This window comes from Corvus hawaiiensis, chromosome 3, assembly GCF_020740725.1.
Source record: "Corvus hawaiiensis isolate bCorHaw1 chromosome 3, bCorHaw1.pri.cur, whole genome shotgun sequence".
Classification (NCBI taxonomy): Eukaryota; Metazoa; Chordata; class Aves; order Passeriformes; family Corvidae; genus Corvus; species Corvus hawaiiensis.
In genome coordinates, this window is record NC_063215.1 from 82,090,602 (window position 1) to 82,112,592 (window position 21,991).

Here is a 21,991-nt window from a genome sequence, read left to right on the forward strand (position 1 = left end):
CCTGATCAAAAAAGCATAACCAGATAGTACTGCTGTATATATTGCCTACTGCATCATTGACAATGATGTATCTCTGCAACTGAAGTGCTACAAATGTGCAACTACTCTATACCTGAACAAGCAACTGGTCAAACAAATACACACTTTCTGAATAGCACGGTTCTGCAGAACACTAACAATTCATGGCTTTCTAAATCTGAAAGGAAACCTGGAGATTTCCACAAGCATTGTGATGATCCATATAAACCTTTTAATATATAGAAATAGGGTTATAAGGAACATTTTAGCATTCAAAAATTCACGAGTATGCTGACAGTAGAACGAAGTCCGGGATGACTCTTGGGGACCTAACAACAGAATTGCTGGAATTGGAACAACCACCACACATTGTAAATGTTGAATCTTGTTTGTTTATCTAAGGCAAGACTGACATGTTATCCTGCCCCCATCCACATGACATATTCCATCCCCTACAATACTACACAAATCATTGTGGAAAGGCCGAAAGAGAGATAGACCCTTTGGAATATTGCATCTTTTTGGGGACTTATGTTTTTCCAGTTACTACAAGGTGTGACCGGATTGGAGATCACTCTGTGTCTAAGCAATCTAAAGAGATCAGTTATCTTAGGTCACAGGGAGGATGTAGCACCCTTCTCTATCACTTTCAGAAAGAGGATCTGGCTGCTTATTTTGCCCCTAGGATTTCCTGTTCTTTAGAAAGAATTTGAAACAGTTCATAATTGCTTATATCCTGCTAGTACTGTCTTACTGTTCTGCTATTTATAGACATTTCATGAGCCTCATTGTTCTTACTCCTAACATGAGCTCCAATAAAGTTATAGACAATATCACTGTATTACAAATTAATCTACTTAGCACATGAAATACTGTAGGAATAATTCTGAAAACAGAGGGCATTAATCTTACACTCCACCCATACTTTTTCATAGATGTTTTTCATATTAACACTTGTTAAAATTATATTGGAATGCAACATGAACTGTACTTGGCATTCCTACTGAAAGTATTAAAGTAATCTACTGCTGGTGGCATAGGAGCTTTCCCTCAGAACACAGAATCATAATGTTCGATTACTTAAGACATCTGTTTGTGTACATCTTTGAGGGGTTGTAAAACATACATCAGGAGATACATTTTAATAAAACTCCACTTTAAAATCAGAAAATGAAAATATAATGGCTTATTACAATACTTGCTATTATAGGTAACAGACTAGAAACTTTTACTTACTTTTACTACTTTAAAGATTCCAGTGTGTCAAAGATTAACATGTTAGGACCCACAACATGCATATGTTTTAAATATTTAAGTTCCCATTTTCCACAGCTGAGAACTTAATGACAGCAACTCACCACGTCACATTTGGGCACAGAAACCTTCATCTATGCCTGCTACTGAAGTATGCATGAGATTATTTTCATGTATTAAGAAACAGAACACGAGAAAAATGAAACTCAATTCCAGAGCATGTAGAAGAAATCATGTGTTACCTGGACACGATGGACAACACTGCCCTGGATGTATGGTGGGGTTACCACAACTGGGAACAGGGCAGGTGATCAAGGCACACATTTCCCGTCCATTATGACAGTAACATTCCCTGCAGCCATCGTGCCAGCTCTCCTCATTCTCATGCCGGCGCCCATCCATGGACAGGCAAGAGCCTGTTTTAACGGGAGGCATAAGAGAAGCTGTTGCCTCTGCAAAAAATCACAGAAAAATGAGGTGTCCTGATAAGCATCTGTTGCTGAGGAAGAAATACCAACTTCATGTCTGGATTGCATTTATTTTTAAAGCACATATAAAGCCAAGTGAATAACAGTTCTTTCATTTACACTTAGAAATAAAGTAACAACACACAGGAAACAACTAGAAGGTATACTGAAGGCACACTAGGATGTAGTAGAACGTATTTCCTTGGAAAATAGAATCACTTCCTTCTGTTGAACCTATACTTTTTTTAATCAACCAGAAATGCAGTAGCGTCTAAATAATGTAAGAAAAAAGGAGAAATGCAATGGAGGGAAATAGCAGAAAGCTTGAAGCATATTTAAAATGAAATACTTAAATACCATAGCACATTAGATTATCTATAATGTATCTGATAGCAAGTAGAATATAAAAACATTTAAATAAGCTATGGATGGTCTTACGAATAATAAAAAATTGCAATCAGGTGCTAACAGGGTAATGGTAGATACTGGAAATATTACATAAAGTACTTCCCGTGAGAAATTATTTGTTTACATTACTATGAAAAATGAGACATTTGGAAAAGAATTACGGGAATTTCATCCCTCATTTCTTTTAGCTTTTACTGAGAGGAGAATACAGTAGCTTAGACTGTGGCATTACTTGCACTCTGTCACCACAAACAAGCAGTTGGTCTAGAGAGGATAAAGTTTCATTTGTATCTTGAGGGGTATTTAAGTGCTGCAGGATTCAGCCTCAATATATTCTTTGTTAATCAGCAGAGTGAATGTAGAGCCAAACACTCCCTCATCCACATCACTATTATGATGAAGGATGTAGGATCAGTTTGTCAGTGAAGTGACTCCTTTTCAGTGGTATGTCAACCATATTCTGCTGACACACACACACACACATATATAAGGTTATTTGTACTAAGATCTTAATTTCATTTACTTTTGGAAAAGGATCATGTAAGAGAAGTAGTAATGTTTACATGTAATTTTAGTAAGTGTTCAGGTTTTTTTTGCTTGTTAGTTTTTTGGTTGGTTGAGGTGTGGTTTTTTGGGTTTTTTTTGCACACTAGCATGTAGGTCAGCACTTCTTCAGCTGTGGCAGATCTATCAAAGATGATCTCACAAGCAGATGGTACAAGCTAGTTTGAGGCACATTATCAGAATAGAAAGTCAATACACAGAAGTTACATTAGTATACCATTCTGTGAACTAAACAGAAATGCTGCTTAAGGATAAAATACTTCTTAGAACAGACTTCATCCTATTGCATGAACAGAAATACTAAGAAAAAACTTCAGTTACTACACTTTCATACTTTAGTATGAGAATATTTAAATTATGATGTGAATTAATGTCACTGAAATACTGCTCTATATTAAAATGATTATTGACACTCAGAAATCCTACAGAGTAAGACTCCATCTATTTAGGAAGGGAAAAGGGTATCTGAAGCAATCAGACTTTTTTTCCTGAAATATTCTGAAGTACACTCCAAAATTTGGAGAAACATACATAGGCAGCTATTCAAAATTAAGTTCACAAACTGAGATTGTAATTAAAAATTGAAAAGTGAAAACAGTAAGTACAAAGCTAATACTTGAAAAAATCTGATGTGTAAATACAAAATGGGAGTAACTGGCTAACTAGAGGTATGGTTGAAATGATCTGAGATGCAGTAGTTCACAAGGAAAAGAAGTCTATAATGTGATACCACTGCAAAAAAGGCAAGTTCAATATAAGATACAAGTACAGGAGCACTGTAAATTTAAATACAGCACTACTACCTCTGCTAGTCTGAAGATTTTACTATGGCTAAAGTACAATATCAAATTTTTGAACAGTGATGAGAAATCACAGTAAGTGGGTTTGTTTGACTTAGAAACCCATTTCCTGCCCAAAAAAATGTTTATTAGTCTCCAGTTGCAACCCCTTGAATATTGCAAGAATTCTAAAGGGAATGGGGCTCAGCTGCTACATACATCTGCTAAGCTCAGGACAAGAAGTAACCAGTTCAATGTGTATAAAGGGAGACAGAAATTTTAGAAAATTCATTTTTAAATGTCATATGTTTCTAACCACAGGTAAACACTATTTTAGAAAGGTTTGTTTTTTTCTCTTTCTGTTTTGTTCTGGTTTTTTATGTCTTTTGAAAGTGGAGATTCTTAATAAATTAAATTTTAGACAAACATCTGTCAAGGATTATCCAGATACACTCTATTCTATGCAAGAGCAAAGAAGTGGACTCAGTTTTTCAGAGTACTACTCCAGCCTGTGCTTCTATGGTTCTACATCTATTAATCCTAGCATAAGCTATTTCTGGCAGAAGCAATTTAGAAAGTGGAGCTAATTCACAGGCAGAGGATTTACCCATCCCTTCCTCTTACTTAGGGATTCTGGGTCAAAATTTTAACAAGGACTCACATTTTCCCCATAACATACTGGTGATTGTTCTAATCATTCTTTGACAAACTGCTAATGAAGTGATGTTGAAGTGATATGCTCATGGCTTGGTATCTTTGTGATACTGACAACAATAAAGACTACTCAGAGAGGGATCAAGTTAATTTCACTAAATAATTGTGCATGTTTTAAAATCCATACTTGTTAGGGTGAACACTTAAAAGTGTGCATACACGTAATTAGTGACCAAAGTTTATAGTCTGGGAGGCAATTATGGTACATCTAAGGGAACACTTGGCATATATTTGGTCACAGCATTATGACAATCAGGAAAAGTGTTCTGATTGTGAACATGGAGACAAATGACAAGCTGAGTGATAAGAATTAACTCGATGGGACACCATTCAACACCTACCCTTTCTTATTTAATATTTAGAATTTTAATTTCTAGTAAAAGTCATATATTGCAGCTTATGTCAATGAAACACATGGAGATGAGCAATGAAGGAAGTCTGATACCCAGAGTAATATAAAACACAATTTGAAAATATCATAAAAACGAGACATGCTAAAAGCAGCACAAGTATAAGGCAGACAACAAGTGAACATCTGATCTCAATATCCACCTTGAACGTGGTGGTTACACGTTTGGCATGTGGCATGTGTGAATTTTTTAGCTTAAGAATACCAAGACCTTTCTCCTGGGTAACTGTTCTCTCTACTCATTGTTCATTAAGATTGCCTGAAAAGCATCCAAGAAACAGCACTCCAATTTTAGGTGATATACTGGACATCTAACAAATCCAACACTCGTTTGTAAAGAAAAGACAATGGTGAAGAAGCCAAGGTGAACATTACTACTGAAAAAAATACCCTCAACTAGCTTATTATTAGTAGTTGCTTATTAAGAGCCTGATACAATTTTTATTAATGATAACAAACTTTTTGTGCCTTTGTAGTGGGAGATGAAAGCAGAGCTGAAGCTTTCTGTTGAAGCAAAGATGAACAGATAACAAACACCACCAAAACAATACATTCCTCTGAGCAATGTTGAACCAACTCCTCCCCAGTTACCATATTTTTAATTTGTAAGTATTCTGTGCAGTATTGCTTTTCTTTTACTCTGGTTTCCACCTGCTTTGAAAACAAGTTGTAGTTAGAGGTGGTAATGCACCGGCACATACCTCTGCACTTGCAGATAACACAGCCATGACTGTTCTGCTGGAAGCCCAATGGACAGATTTTACCACAAGGCAGGTTGGGGCACTTCTTACACCGACAGATTTCACAGCCATGCTTGTTCTTCCTAGATGACCAAAATAATTTGTAAAAGGTAAGCAAGTCACTTTAAATATCTACATCTTTAAAATAAGAGCATCCCCCCTAAGGAAGTGACTGATGAGCAAAGAAAATTATTGTTAAGTGTCACACTTCAATTCAGTGGTTTTATGGGCTGTACAAGTCTCCATCCCTGGCATGTGCTCCCTCCATTCTGTGAATCCTATGCTGAATGTTTCCTTGTCTTTTTTCAGAAAGGCAGATAATACTATTCAAACTTTAGGCACAGACGTGCTAAACAAAGAAAAGACATGGGAAGTTATAGAACATGACCTAGGAGGACAGAGGAGAAATAAATTATGTAAATCTCTAGAAAGCCCAGCTTCAAGCTGTAGAAAACTTTATTTAATTTTTAGTTAAAAGGCTGAGAATAAAAAATTGTCTTACAGTAGAGTGGAGAATGAAAGACTTTCTGTATGCCTATCCCATCACAAGGAATGCTTCTTTCCATTAATGTGTAGAGCTTTCAAGCAGTGAGCTTTATTTAGCAGATTTTTTCAGACAGTTATGAAAAGGTTCTGGTTTCTTTAAAGATGCAAAACTCAGTATTTCCAATTACTAACTTTTAACAGTCTTAAAAAAAGAAATCACAAATATGATGATTACTCCTTAACTGTTCACTCTCTAATATACTTTTCTTGTAATATTTCTTTCTTTTTGTCCTATTTGTGACTAAGTAGTTACATTAAAATAGAGATTTGTCCTCTATCACATCCCATGTTTTTAATGATCATAACATGCATGGAAGTCAAATACATGGTATTTTAAAAAGGAATTTGGCACAGTAGCAGTAAACTGAACAAATACACTATACAACCACAACCCTAAATAATTTTCACACCAAGGTAAAACTCGAAGTGAAATGATCCTAAAGTAGTTCTTGCCACAACTTTAGCCCTTTATACTACAAACAGTTCCATACATAGTTATCTTTAAATGTTGCTAATTTCATTCAGTGTAATTATTCACGTATTTTGCAGAGAATGACAGGATTAGAGTGCTCATTTCCAATTTCTAAAAAATTGAATTATCTGAAAGCTTTATTAAACATTCATCACTTAAAAATACCAGCCAAGCATTGTGCATAATAAAATTACATTGTACATGTAAACCCAGAATTTAAATTGAGAGCTATTTTCCAAATAGCTTAAAAAGGTTTAAAGTTCATCTGTTTTTCAGGTGCACAAAAACGTATGGGAAAGATCATCCCAAAGACAGGGTTCTTGAAAACACTGGCATCAGCTTGAAATCAACTTGTTCTTAAAACATCTTAATCCTACAACTACCATACTATGCCCATTAAAATGTGCTGTTATTTGTAAAATGCTTTTGCTACTTAGTTCACATAGATTTTCTAATAAAACTGCTTTGCACACACTTTAATAAAAAAAAAATAAAGGAAGGAGAGTGTGTTTTAGCTTATCTAAGTACAAACCCCACATACGTAAATTCCAATTTTCCTTTGTAGGTCAATATATTAACTATGTGGTATATACAGACTAAAACTTACTGCTCTTCCTTTTCTGTGACTTCCCTCTGGTTCTACTTTCTCCCACTTGCAAAACTGAAAATAACTCTCAGCCACCCCTGAAGTCAACATGCCTGAAGATAATTTTATTATCTCCTTAATTTAAAATTCTTTGTTTTCCTGTCTCATTTACTACTCAGTATACTAAGAGGACACACACCACAGTAAAGATGGCTATTAAAAAATCTGCAACATTTATGAACAAGGGTCAAAGAGAACCCTAGAATGAACCAGAAATTTAAGGAGTATTATTATCAAACACTAGGAATTGCAAGTATAGTAAATTTCATTAAAAATAATTTAAAAAAAATTACATATGAATGTTATCTGAAGATCTGCTGTCATGAGGTAGAAATTAAACTATTATGAAAAGCAGGCAGTAACATGGAATGAACCCATAAAAAATAAAACATATGGTAAAATATATATATAGATGCCACCAGAACCAATTACTAAGAAATTTCTGTAACAAAAGACCTGCTCAGTTTTCATCACCTGTTCCACAATTGAATAAATACCACAAATATGGAGAAAGAAGTCCACCACAAATACAGATTTTGAACGCATTTACAAAAACGTAGATAAGATATAGTACTGTTCTTCACAAATCCTGTAATTACCAGAAATGTCTCACTAAGACTAGTCTGCTGTCATATCAACATTAAAAGAAACTTGAAATACTAGATAATAACTTGAAGAAAATAAATGGGCTATAAAATGAAAGGTTATCAAAGCATGCCAACAGAATTTCAAAAAGCTACGTGCAAGAGATATTACTTGTAAGTAGCTTTCCCATCTTGTTTGTCAAATTCTTCAAAAAAATTTAAGCACTGCTTTGCCTTCATAATCTGCTGGTTTTTGAGCTGCTGTTTCCAAATCTGTTGATCAAAATCCATTTTGAAGAATACTGCACTCTCACATCCATAACACCATTGTATTTTCCCACCCTTCCCCCTGCTTTGCCACAAAGGAAACACAAGAACATATTCCTGGATTTCTGCATATTTTCAGTACACACAGGGAGTGCTTTAAGTGTGCTTTCAGGATGAGAATACGTACAAGTATCCAAAGGGACAGTACTTGTCACATACAATGGGTTTGCACTTCTTGGGCCGCGGCCGGCACTGACAGATCTCACAGTTGTGGGCGTCAGTCTGGAAGCCGAAGGAACAGTCCAAGGAACAGCCTGAAATGAGGCCGGTGCACAGCTCCTCTCCTGCAAAGGACACATGCAGTTTATCACAATATGAAAACTGTTTATATCAAACACATCCTCAGCAGACCAAACCTGCTCCCTTTTACTTTGTAACTTTCTTAATAGTGCTAGGTCTTACCTTCAGACTGTCCTATTTTTAAAATATTTGACAGAATTCTTCAGTAATGACCCAAACTGTATGAGTAGACACTACAGGATTCTTCAGTTCCTGTCAGCAACTTGGGGAGTACCACCTGGTACCACAAACTAACATGATTTTATGAACAGATGCACAGCCAAGTCCAACATCCATGACTCCATTGGCTTTTAATAATATATCTAAAATAACACATACTTGCCACACATTATATGGGTTTAATAGGCTTTTGTTCAATATAGATCATCTTTATTTCTCCTCTGCTTATTTTAAATAGAACTTAAAGGGTGGGATATATTAAAATCTTTTATTCTTTATGCTGTTTGCTGTCAACTTGATTTAGACCTGCTTTTAAAAAATATAACTGTGATACCCTAAGATGTGATCTAAGCTTAGAGATGCTAGACTAAAAGATCTGTCTCTTGAAGTCCAGTACCAAGTTTCATCTGCCTTTTATGGTATAAGGAAGATGTAGAACTGTTGGCATCTCAATTTTTCTGGTACAGAGATAAATAATGGTCATTATATTCACTCTCATTGCAATTTACTATTTTGAGATTAATCAGTTTCTTCTCACTCTTCTTGAAAGAAGAAATGCCAAAGATATGCCAAAAAGACTACTCTTAACATGTTGTGGGATACAATGTTCTTTTATTAGCTGCAGAGGTGAGAGGAAACAGAAAATTATGGGGTTTTTTACACTAGTGATGCAAAACACAAGGGAAAGAAATGCCCATTATTACAATAGCCAAAGTGAAATCAAAATCAAAATAGGAAAAGGGGGAAATATAATTAAGATTCTTCGATAGAAGAATATGATGGGTGATATCCAGAGGCCTGACTTTAAGAGTGATATTTAAAGGATGGCTGATCTCTAGCTGAAACATCCACACCACTATAAAGTATTGGTAGTACAGAGGTCAGCTGAAGAGTATTCTTCCAGATGTGCTCCTCATTTGAGCCCTGAAGACCACTTTCCTTTAGGGGGATGAACATTTAGGGACACAGTTTTTCCAAAGCAAAGATCAGTTATTAACATTGGCTTATTCTCTAACATGGTAATTTACTGAAGGAAAATTACAGAAGGAATCTTTGCTTTACTTAAATGCTTCCTCGTCTGTTTTTGTAATGTTGCATTTAGGACTGCAAAATATAGACTTAACCAGATGTGGCTAAGCTAAGTGTTTCCTTATCTATTCTACCAAGTTAATGCTCATCTGGTAAAGAAAGCATGTTTCTTACTGTCTCAGAATGAGACCAAAACCTCAGAAAAAACTGGCAAATTCACTGCCTACTTCTGCAGTGGAATTTGGGCATGCAAGTGCAATACAACATAAGAGTTTCATTATCCCAACCAACAGTGTTCAGTATAAATAGGATGAATATAATCAGGGTCGTGGGTCTCACCTCTTCACTTTTATGCAAATTTGGTGTCTGAAGAAAAAAGGGTGCAAGTTTGGTGGGGTTTTTTTTGCCATTCAGAATACAGAAAAAGAAATGCCCGATCCTTTCATAACCTCTAGAGATTGTGTCTGGAAGCAGAGTATCAATACCACAAGATTTAAGCATTTATTCTCAGTCATATCTAACCTTTGCACAGCAACAGTAACCCTTATCTCAGGTTCTTGCTTTAGAGAGAAACACACATACAAAGATCTTCATGAGGGTTTACACATTTTTGGAGGATTAAGTCAGGCCAATCTACCAAGAATACTAATCTTTTTAATATGTAGCCACTAATGCTGATTTTAAAACACTACAATGCAGAGGAAACTTTGATATTTTTCTCTGGTAAAGAGTGAGTTATGCTTAACACAAAGACTTTTCTTGAAGCAAGTTAAAATAATGAGAATTTTTCTTTCACTTTTGAGCTTTTATACTAGGATGTTTGTACAGAATTATCCCCTAGCAACACACAGTGATAATTAAATTTAACTGAACTTTTCATTACACAAGACTTTATAAGGTAGTTGTAATTTTTAAAGCTAGGCTTGAACTTCATAAAGAATGTACGGAGAAGTACACTAGGTTATCTCCAAAAAAATTATGTCCAGTTATGATCTTTGATATAATGTAAGTTATGATATCTCCTGCAGATGCTCAGAACTGATCAGTGAATAAACCTGGAATTGCACAGGTTGAACTGAACAGAGCCACTCATTTTCAGAAGCATACTTTGTCAGGGAGATGAAATGTTTATGTGGCTGCCTATAAACAGTAGGATCATGAACACAGGTGAAGAAAAAGGAAGGTACATATGCAAAAGCATGGGAGAAATAAACAGGCATCTTAAAAAAGTAAAAGGAAGAGCTGGAAATAACAATTTAAAAAAATATCTAAAAAACCAGAAAAAAGAACAACTTCTTTTTTAGTCAGCATATTTCTTCATTTTATTTGTCTCCAGATTATCTGCTAAGGAGGGCTATCAAAGTGCAAAATCCAGGTTTGACTAGGAAGTTATAGAAGATGGCAAAATAGGTATGCCTCAGAATCCCACAGCCAAATACTTTGTTTTCAGTCTTCTATTCTGCTCTGATTTGGCTAGTGAAACTGCTTTTCAGAAATGCAAAACAAGTTTGTTGCATTTAAAGTTAATATGCTTTATTAAAAGGCCCAGGGTGTCTAGGGCAGTGCTACACAAGAAGGAAGACATCCCAAGTGTCTCATCCCAAGTAGCTCATGACGTTAAGTATACTTAAAACTCAAATAGACAGCTGACATACTAACCAGGAGATCCAGTCTTGAAGCAATATCCTCCTTGCTTAATCCTTTACATAGTGAGTTATCCGCGAAAGAATTTTCACTTTGTAAGTGGCCAAGAAAGAAAAGTTCTTCAGAGCCTTGAGGTGGATGACTAATAATCACCATTGCCTCTCAGGAACAGACAGTGAAGAGCGTATGAAAAATCATCAAAATTCTGGCTATGTCAAACATAAAGGGAAAGTTTGTTGAAGTCAGTGCAGACAACTGTTAATGTATGGACTTTCTAGTGTTATGTCAATGTTATGTATGAGGTGATCAGAATAACCTCCACAGACGTCTGCTCACTGTCTTTCTAATAAAATGCTGAAAATTACATTTCTGATGCTTTTTACTGAAATTAACACATTATTGCACTTAAATTTCTGAGAGTATGACAGTACAAACGGTGGAAGTAGATTTTAAACAGTTTTCGAAAAAAATTCTCTATGAAGAAATGTAGTGTCATGAAACTAAGAATGTGAATTCTGGTCTGCTTTCTGATTTTACATCTAATCATCTAAATTTATCCTATTAAAACATTATTAAAAACATGACAACTGCAGGCAGACTCTAAATGAAGTACCATCTGGTACACAGAGTTTATGACTGCTGCACAGGCCTGTTGAAAAGGACAGTCCAGCATTTTAAGCCAGGTATTTTTTTCAGAAAATTAAGTGAATCACCAATGTCACAAAGCAAAGCGTAGCTATTGGAGAAAGAAAGAAGAGAAAGAGAAAAAGATTGAAAAGATTGCGAACCTAAAAATTCAAATATGGATCCAATTCAGTGTATACAACTGTCATATTGACAATTTTTCTATAGCCTTAGCTATTGGTTTAAATTAATCATTGCTAAAACAATCACTAATCCATTAAGAAAAGATAAGTAAAACCAGATTTTTTCCTAAGGTTTTGCATTTCAAGTGACACATACTGAGGAACAAGGAGAACTAGTTCATGACAGTCAACTGCAATGAACTGAGGAAATTTATTATGACAAAATGTTGGAAGGTATTCATTTGAGGGTGTTTTCCATCTCTGCTTAGATAAATGTCATGAGGAAACTGAATCCAAAATCATGGAATGCATTTGCAGAGAAGAGATACGGCCTTAATTGGTCTAATAACGGCTTCAAAAGTGTATCAAGGCAACCAGACAGGCTGAAATGAGGGTATAGTAAACATTTTAAAAGCTAATGGAGAAGAAAACTACCATTCAGAGTTTGAACTGCATTATGCACTTGCATGTCACTGCAACTCTAACAGAATGAGATCAAGCTTCTGATCACATAGTATAAGCTAGTCTTTTGTTTTCGTGATTAGTTATAGTGACATCACATATAGGGAACTAAACTGATGGGTAGATAGGAGGTAGAAGAATAAAAGAGAAACAGAATGATGAACAGGAAATCAATTAAAGGGAAGACATCTCTCATTGTGCTGCTAAGGGAAATATCTGGGTGGAGAGTAGAGTTCTACATGGTTAGTAGAAACATGTTCATTAATTTTTCTTATAAAACATGAAATGTCAATAAGGTTGTGCCAACACAGAAAACAATTTGCACGACAAGCTCAGAGTTTCGATGCAGGATATTGGTTGATCCCAGAATGATACTGACGAGATATGACTTTAGGAAAAGTTGAATGTTTTCCTGAATGCCTCAGGCTCATAGAGGTGTATTTTTACTACAAATATTTATCTTTTTAATGTGACGACATTAGCTGAAATACTACGTAAAATGCTGAAAGATTAAGTACGGTAGAAGGCTAGGACACTAAAGGTTGTTTGTCCTGAACCAACAATGTTATTAAATAGTCTCCTGCTTGGAACTAATACTCACTTGAGGACTAACATGCATCCAGTACTTAGAGCAGTGAATCCCGCCCACACAACAAGATCATGCAGTTTTCTTTGCCATATGCAACCACGACTGCAAAAGCAGCAGCAAAGTCAGTTACCAACAGGTCCAGTTGGTAGTTCACAGTCAGTCACAGTCTTCACTAGTCCTCATCATAATGGCAAAAGCTATTGCTTACAGATTTTGAGTCCTCTAAAGACCTCAGTACTAGACAAAACTTTGTTCTGTAGTTTGCTACAATTTAACACATTATATGCTGACATAAATATGGGAATTTCAAGTTATTTGATTCATTTGGATCAATTTAACATGATGCTGTTGGAAAAAATACAAGCAGAAAGAACAGCTGAAGATTAGTTGGTCTTCCAAAAAGCCCATTTGTGAATTATTAACAAACAGATATTGGTGAGGTTTTTAAGCCTGATCACCATTGCCCATAAACTCCTTTTAAATATAACGATTTCTTTCCCCCGCTTTCTCCACACACTTACAAACCCTTTCATACATGCAGACTATAATAAAACAAATATTGAGCATTTCAGAAGAGCATGACAGCATTAAAGAGGAATCTCTTTGGGATATGGAGGATGGGACAACACTCTGTAGAAGAAAGTCTTGAGAACTGATGATTACCAAGATATGGTGAGGCTCTACACAGCATGTTACATACAAACTATGTGGTGTTTTAAAACTCTTTTCCACTAAGTATCTTACTCTCAACACTAACATCAACTCTAGTTTTAAAAGGTTGTCTGATACCTGTAAAACTGAGTCACTGGCTGCTGAAGGAATAAAACATGTTCAAAAATCAGCATGTAACAGCAGCTGACACACTGATGTGATCTACCACAGTTGAGGTCCCACATCGCAAACAAGACAACAACATTCTGTCCCATATGTTAGCAATGTCTGCATTTGGCAAAAGTAACTTCGCGGAATATTTCAGATACAACACAACCTCTCCTTCCCAGGTATAGCATCTCAGGGGCAACGCATCTCAATAGGAATCACAGGTCTTTGTCCTAAATTCAAACCATTGTATGCATGATTTATTCCTGATTTCAGAGTGCTCACATCCCTACCTCACATCCTCACATGAACCTACAAATATTTGGAGTTATAAAATATTGCCAAAAAAACCCCTGAAAAGTAAACCAAATTCAATTCCATGAATTCCATGTTAGCTCTAGAAAGGGTCTTCTGCTTGAATTTCTAATAGCTTGATTGTAATTCCAGATCTTTTTTTTTAAAGAAGACTTTCTTTTTTTCTATCATATATATGGTATTTAAAAAATTCCAGGCTCTTAAACTGGGGTATTTATGTTTTTCCAATAAATTATTTTACATATGGACACACTGATATATGCACTGTAAGGACTGAAAATCTTCTTACTCTAAAAAGTTTTGAAAATGCATTCGATGTTGAAATACTTTTAGTTTTCAGTCCTCTAATTCAGATGAAATTAATAACTGCCAGAGAATATTAATAAATACATGACAAGGACTATGTCAGTATTTCAGCTTGGCTTAGGCTGGTGTCCATTCTTGAAAATTTGTAGCATGGCTACACAAAGCTAGCTACATACCTTTACCAGCATTATTTTCTTGATGCTGAGGACAGATCATATCAGGAGAACTTTTCACAGTACCTTTACAATTAAGCACTCCTCAGCCGTCCTCTCGGTGTGGATTGCTACTGCTGGTTAATCTTCGGGGGTGGGGATCTGGGGAGGCAAATTTATGAAGGAGAAAACTAGGTTACTTAACAGTAACTGGAATTCTCTGAATATATTGCCTCCACAGATCCACACTAACCCTCCCTCCTTTTGTTAGACTTAAATCATGATTCACAAAAGCTGGATAAAAATGAAGGGACTGGGCACTGTGATGCTAGAAAACCCTGTTTAAAAAAATAGTCTTGTGAGTCCATTGAGGCAAATCAACCACTTGGATATTTGTTCTAAACAAATCTAGGATTCACATACAACACATGAAGTCATTAAAATGAAATTGTAGCGGTGACATCTCAAAGGTGGAATTACTGTAGAATGATCAAGCTTCAAGCACATTGGTTTTGGTTTGGTTTTTTTTTTTTCACAAGTCAAGCCAAGTGAAGTCCTAATCTGCTTCTACTGCACTAGGTATACTGTAAGCACTAACTCCAAGATATTGTAATCTTCAGAGATCCTGCCGAAGACTATCACTCTCGTGAGAAAACAGATAATATTTATTTGGCATGAGTTGTTCATCATAATTCCAACCTCTTCAAGGAGCACTTCCACTATCTTGCACGTGTGCTTAGAGTTAGTTTTTTTGTTCTACTTAGAATATGTACTTTTTTTCTGATCTGAGCCTTAAATTTTTAGGAAACGTGCTTCATCCTAAATTTTCCATGGTTGTATTTCATTAACTCAGGTCTTATATGTAATAGCTATTCCTTTTTACATCACTGCAGAAGGATAAGACATCCTTTTTCTGTCTTACAGAATTACTCAAAAATCTAATATGTGCTCTCCTTTGCACTAAGAAAGATTACCTGGACTTTTATTTTATAACTTTTATTTTCCATGGAATTTGTTGGGAAATCAAAGTAACAGTGGAAGATAATTGCTACTGAAACAGAAGAGTGTTACCTAATTTATATTTTACTTTACTACTTCCAGGAATTATGCATTGCCTGAAGAATATTTTGTGTAATTAGTGTCCAATTACTGTCTGACCTCAGTTTGACATAGAAATAAACACAAAATTAGTTTATTTAAATGGGAAAAATTAACACTGAGGGAGTTTACATGTTGAGAACACACATCCCTGAGTATGGACTACTTACAGAAATACAGGAATGAAATATTCAAATTTTGGCTATAAGACTGAAAGGTTAGGACTCTAACTATTGTAGAACTAACACACAAAAACGAGGAGTTGAGATGTGTTCTCTTGCTGCAGTCCCCACAAAGTTTTCTTAGGCTTTTTTCTATCATCAGTCCCTACACTTTTCCAGAGCCTTAACTGTTGCTATTTATAGACAGCCTGTAGATGAACCTACCTACCTTTCCTCAAACCTACCAATCCTGCCTTTGAATGCCTACGCAACTAAATGAAGACCCACATAGTCAAAGTCCATGCTGGAATTTCACTCTGCTTCATCAGCTATAAAGGGAGATGGTGTGACTTTGCCAGAATATTGAGGACCATGCTTCTGGTGCGTGCTAGTATAGACTGAATGACAGTGCCTCCTTTTAACTCCATGGTAGAAAACGTGTTCTTCTCTTTAAAGGAAAAGGTATCAACACTTCCAAAATTATTTCTGTGTGCATCCATAGAATGTGCGTTGAGGAGAAGGTGGTTTCATGTTGAGAGAATTGTGCAAACACATAATATACCAAGATTTCTTATTTTTCAACAGTGATTGCATGACTTGCTTTGACAGACAAAAGAGACCACGGCATGAAGTGGAAGGTGATGAATTATAATGTGCAGGGGAAACGACTCATCTCAGTCTTCTACAATGGCATGCCACCATAAGGAGTCTGAAATCAATGAAGTTGGATGACAGTTGCATTTTGGAACTGCAAAGGTAAGCTTTCTAAATGACACAAACAATTTTTAAAATTGACAGCAACACTCTAATTTAATTCCATTTTAGTAAGATTTGAAAGGTTAAAAAAATATTAAAGTCATGTGTGCTCACATTTATATCCTGAATAGCACTATATGTTCAATTCATTTGGTGTAAAACACTAGTCTCAGTCACAGGAGAGATTTTAAAGGGTTTTTCTTTTCTGTGAAACTAATCCAGGGAACAAACAAGGCCTGCACTGCAGACGCTTGCTGAAGAATGACTTCATGTGGAGCAGCAGCTACCAATCAGATTTTAAATCCTATTTTACTGCAATAAGTAGGCATTATTTAATATACCCATTAGTCTTCCTTAGGGCAACAGGAGTCCTGCCTCACAAACAGTGGATTACTGGTCTTCCACAAGGACTCCTCTGAATGTATTTGTCTTCCTAAAGACTTCATTTCACTCCAGTTCTCCCTATGAAAGTAACGGCCTAGAAACTCCAAACACAAGAGCAATCATTGCACACTACAATTTTTTTCTTATTTACTTTTTTCTGTTTGTGTTTTGCTCTTGTATCATCTTATACCATCCTTGTGTTTTTTGTTGGGGTTGGTTTGGGTTTTTTTGGGTAATGCCTTTCATGTTTTTCCTACTTGTTTTATTCTTGGTATTCTGCAGTGGTTCTTCCTAGGTGTCTTGGGGTGACTTTATGATGTGTATCCCATGTTGCTGCCCTATGCCCAGAAATTAATTTTGTGCCTTTCTATGCCTTTAAACTGAGCCTGAGAAGAGAAAAACCCGACCAAAACTTTCAAAGCAGTTTTTCAGTTTGTTTTCATGTTTTCGAGGACACGGAGATAAAACTGGTTCGCGTTCAGCTGCGGCAGGAGAGCGAGAGCGGAGGGAAGCACCCGGCTTGCTGCTTTCCAGCCAGTTTTTCACCTTCCTCTTTCTCCAGAGAGAGACGGAGAATTGAACTTTTGTTTTCCTGGGACTTGGTTTTTTTCCCTTTTTTCTCTGCTGGACTGTTTCAACATCAGAATACATCGGGAAGAATTTCCACCGAGGCCTTGACCCTGGAGGTGGGCCCACCACCCTGTCCCAGCTCCAAGGAAGGGGAGAGAGAGATCCAAGGAAGGACTCCGAAATTAAGGACTCTGAAATTTTCCCAGGTTTTCTCTCTACAGCAAGAGGTTTCATTATTTAGCATTAGTATCTTTTTTCCTGTGTATTTTTTAAATAAATAGTTGTTATCTCTTTCACTCTCCTTCGAGGAAAAAGTTTTTTTTCCCGAACCTGGTGCGGGAGGTGTGGTTTGTAACCTGCCTTCTCTCAGAGGATGTATTTCTAAATTTGGCCAAACCAGGACACTAGGTTCTGGATTATAATTTTTACCTTTTGTTGTCATGTAGTGCTGCTTTGGCTTCTAGATGCTTCTGGTCAGTATGATCATTCTTTCTCCCTCATAATTTGTGGTTCCATGTGTACTTACTGAATTTTCTTCCCATATCTGTCTATGCTCACTCTTTGCTCAGTGTGTTTTTTTTTCTCCCTTCTCTTACAACTATGGTCTGGCTCTGTTACTTTAAAAAGCTATTTTATTTTACTTTACAGCATGCATTTTTTCACTGCATGTTGCTACAGCATGTTTTTGTGTTCACTGCAGAAACAAAAAGAAGGATAAAAGACAAAGTAAACTACTTCTATTAAAATCATATTCTAGAAATGTTTTGATTTGCTTCTTTCTTCCTTCTCATTCTGTAGTTGGCTTGAACCAGGCTGGATAGACTTGAAACTAATTAGAATAAAGCACCAAACAAGTTTCATTATACTGTACTTACATAATCATTCCAAATAAACCTGTTGTACTTATTTCTGGCTACATGAATGTAAATGAAGATAACAATGAAGAACAAATTACACCCTCACTCTATGTTCTTCTACTTTGTCATTTTGCTTTTATTTTGGCTGAAATAACTGAAGTATAACAAACCTTCAGCAGAGATATCTAAAAAGAAATTAACAAAAAAAGGAAACTTTATTGGAAATAGGTTAGTAGAATTAGGATAAGATGACTTCAAATGGTAGTGTGGGCATGGGGGCTTTCTTACTGAGGCACTTAAATTTGACTCTGTCAAGCAGCTTAGACCAGAAAAAAACAAGTAGATGCAGTATAAAGATAATGATGTTCCCAAAAGTCCACATGAGTCTATATGAGCTAAAGATAATACATGTTCTGACGTCCCTAAGAGAACCAAGATGCAACTGAACTGGTTTGGACTTTAAAGTACACAGGATCGCAAAACACAGTGAGCTAGCACAGTACATTTTCAGCATATTTGACCTAAGACTCCTCTCTTCTCATTTCTCACACACTCATTTGTCCAGAGCAGAGCCTTGCAAGTGAGAGACATTACTTTACAGAAAAATTCAATTTCTGTCATTTTGATTGATAACCACCAAATGATGATTTCCAAGCTGTTATTTTTCTTCACTTCCTTAGAAAATAAAGGTCTCCCCTATCTAAATGACTGAGATTTTTAAGCAATCTACTAGTCACATTATTTAATGGAAAAAACAAAAGATGACAAATGATACTATTAAGTTTGCTCCGGACAGTTTGCTACTGTAAAATGAAGATAATTTCAAGCAAATCTGGCAAGACAAAAATTCCCCTGAATAGGTTCTTATGCACTATTTAATCAGAAATACTCTAAGCAATAACATCCTGAGACGTGGTTTGTGTCCATATGCAATCTAGTAACCTAGAACAGAAGAAATCATCCTTTGGAATGGTGTGCCTCCAGTGCACCAGACCGGACGGAAGGACTTGCATGCACAGGCATAGATGATGAAATTTGCCAAGTATGTCCATCTTCTTGTTTGTGTCGAACTCCCCAGTCAATTTAATAATAACAGAAGGAGAAGGAAAATCAAAATACAATGCTAAAAGCAGACCTTAACATTTCTAACATTTTCCTTAGGAACAACAAAGTAAGGCAAATATGCAACAGCTTGGATGTAACCTAAGGAAAACCCAACCTAATCCTTCCACGAATACAACTTGGAATCAAAGCTATTATTTCTGTATTGCCATGATAATATTACAGCTTGCCATATATTTACTTTTGTTAAGATGTCTTCTCCAACACCAATCCATTCCTAAAACTCTTTAGTTTGTACTAATTAAGAATTTTACTTTAACCATTTCTATTCGGGACCCCTACAATAGTCATATTGGTTTAGAAAGTGGCTGAGAATGAGTGGACTGAAACCAAAAGAGGAGGAATGGAGGAATACTTTAGTTGTGAAAGCCTTAGAGGCTTCAAGAAAACTGAAAAACTACAATAACATTACAAAGAGAGTTTAAACCCATTCCTAGGTTGGGTTGGCAGCCACAGAGATGCATCCTGCAGCTGAGACTAGCACTCCACAGTGTCCTTTGTTGGCCAATTCCAAAAACCAACCTGATATTCCTTTATATTTCATCTGTAAACAGTGAAGTCTTAAGGAAACACATATAGAAAATACGTTTTTCTCGATACACACAAAGTTCTCACAAGGCACATTGTTTTTCCTTTGGGAAGAAATAGATGTTAAAGCTTGCATAAATGCTAACTAAAATATTATATATGTATATAAAATAAATATAAGAATATATTCTAGAAAGAAATATAAATATGGATATACTCATATATATACAAACACCCACTCCCCAAGCATATAATTTTCAAACATTTATCCTCAAAATCTAAATTTTGATGAAAAAAGCTAAGTTGAAAATAGGCTGTTTAGCAACAGGAGTTTTTGAAGTGCAGAAACCTAGATGCTCTTAAAATTCTTTAGACAGAGGAAAATGAAATGTGGAATTCTGATAAGACTTCTCAAAGTCTACACGAATATTAGATCCCAAATTATTACCTTTTCTAGTCAGCTGTTAAATTTTTACCTCAAGTCAAACACTGTACGTTTTCCTCCAAACACATTTTAAGCAAGCAAGCAGTGTCAGAAATCAGGAACCAATTCTTTAAAGATAAACAACTACAAAGCGCACACATACTAACACAACATATAATCAACACTATGAATGGGAAAACCCAGCATACTACCATTTTCACATACAGCTTCATATAAAAGGTAGAAGCCACTGTATTTTTGCATACTCACTAGTTTTGCACTGACAAATGCGACAACCATTTTGGTCCAGTTTGAAGCTATAGATACAGTCTTTTTCGGTCAAAGTGCAGTTCACCAAAACCTCACAGGTGGGCGGACCTATTGTGATATACGTTGGTTCTACGGGTAGAAAAAAGAATAAGAGGTTCTTGAATATTTGAAGTAAGTTCACAAAAATCCACATGCAATGTAATAGTTTAGAGAGTAATTTTAATTACTTTTGTTTCTGATGAATATTCTTGGTACTTTAGAAACAATTCGATAAACAGACTTTGTTTCAAAGTGATGTACACTCAACAAAAACAGTATGAAGTTGCAGAAAATTTTTCAAGTATTGATACAGAAAAACATACCACTTTTTTTCTTGTTCGCTATGAAATCAGCTTTCCTGAACATGCAGTTTGAAACTGAGTGCAAAATATTTATTTTGTCCACTTTTCTCCAAAAGTATTTCATCAAGTATTTCATGATGGGATTTTTGCTTTAGAAACTGAACAGAGTTTCTCTAAAGCTGAATTGATTGATACTACCAAGCTGCACATCAAACACGTAATGCAGTAGTCAAATCTTGCTCTGTGTGAATAACATCACCTCTGCTGAAATTTATAGCAGGAGAGACTCTGAATACCAGATGGGAACGTAGGATGCACTGCATGTGAAAGATCTCTGGAAAGCATTTAACATGTCTCTTCATTGAAAATATCACATCTTACAGTATACTGTGCAGTCCCAGATTATGCTTTCTGAAGTTGAGGAGATTATTGCCAATTATAAGATATCTATCAACAGTATAATACTTACTTTTGGACACCATTTAAATATGCTGGAATATGAAAATTGTTTTGATACATAGGGTACACAGAAACATTAATGTGCTCTAGTGTAGAAAGTTGTTAAAATAAAACAAAAACCAGAAACTTACGGAAATAACAAGAAACCTCAAAATGACCATCATAAAACAGGATACAGAAGGAAAGCAATACCTATATTTTCTTGAATAACTTTTTGCTCTCTGAGACTAATTTTGTCTATCTTGTGCCCTTCATAGAATGCAGGCACTGAAGAACCAATGAATTCATAGTTATGAGCATTATTAACATTATACAAAATATTCAGGACACAAAATTTGCATGACTTAAAGAACTGTGAGCTTTCATTTCAGTGCTTCAACTGTTTACGTGTACTCTGTTTCTCCATCTCAAGAAATGAAAATCTATAGGAAATTATATTTAAAAAGCCTTCCATACTTAAATTGATAAATTGTGAAAATCTGGAGAAATTATATGGACTGGAGGTGGCCACA

At 35.7% G+C, this 21,991-nt stretch overlaps 1 protein-coding gene across 3 annotated transcripts in view; it reads right to left on the reverse strand.

Moving 5' to 3' along the window:
* The window catches only part of CRIM1 (cysteine rich transmembrane BMP regulator 1), a 173,729-nt gene that overhangs the window by 12,879 nt on the left and 138,859 nt on the right, over positions 1 to 21,991 (reverse strand). For all 3 annotated transcript variants that reach the window (XM_048296630.1, XM_048296632.1, XM_048296631.1), the window contains exons 8-11: positions 20,680 to 20,808; positions 8,056 to 8,212; positions 5,315 to 5,436; positions 1,515 to 1,724 (exon numbers count right to left, since the gene is read on the reverse strand). In XM_048296630.1, the coding sequence (XP_048152587.1) occupies positions 1,515 to 1,724; positions 5,315 to 5,436; positions 8,056 to 8,212; positions 20,680 to 20,808 (618 nt within the window). The remainder of the gene's footprint in view (positions 1 to 1,514; positions 1,725 to 5,314; positions 5,437 to 8,055; positions 8,213 to 20,679; positions 20,809 to 21,991) is intronic.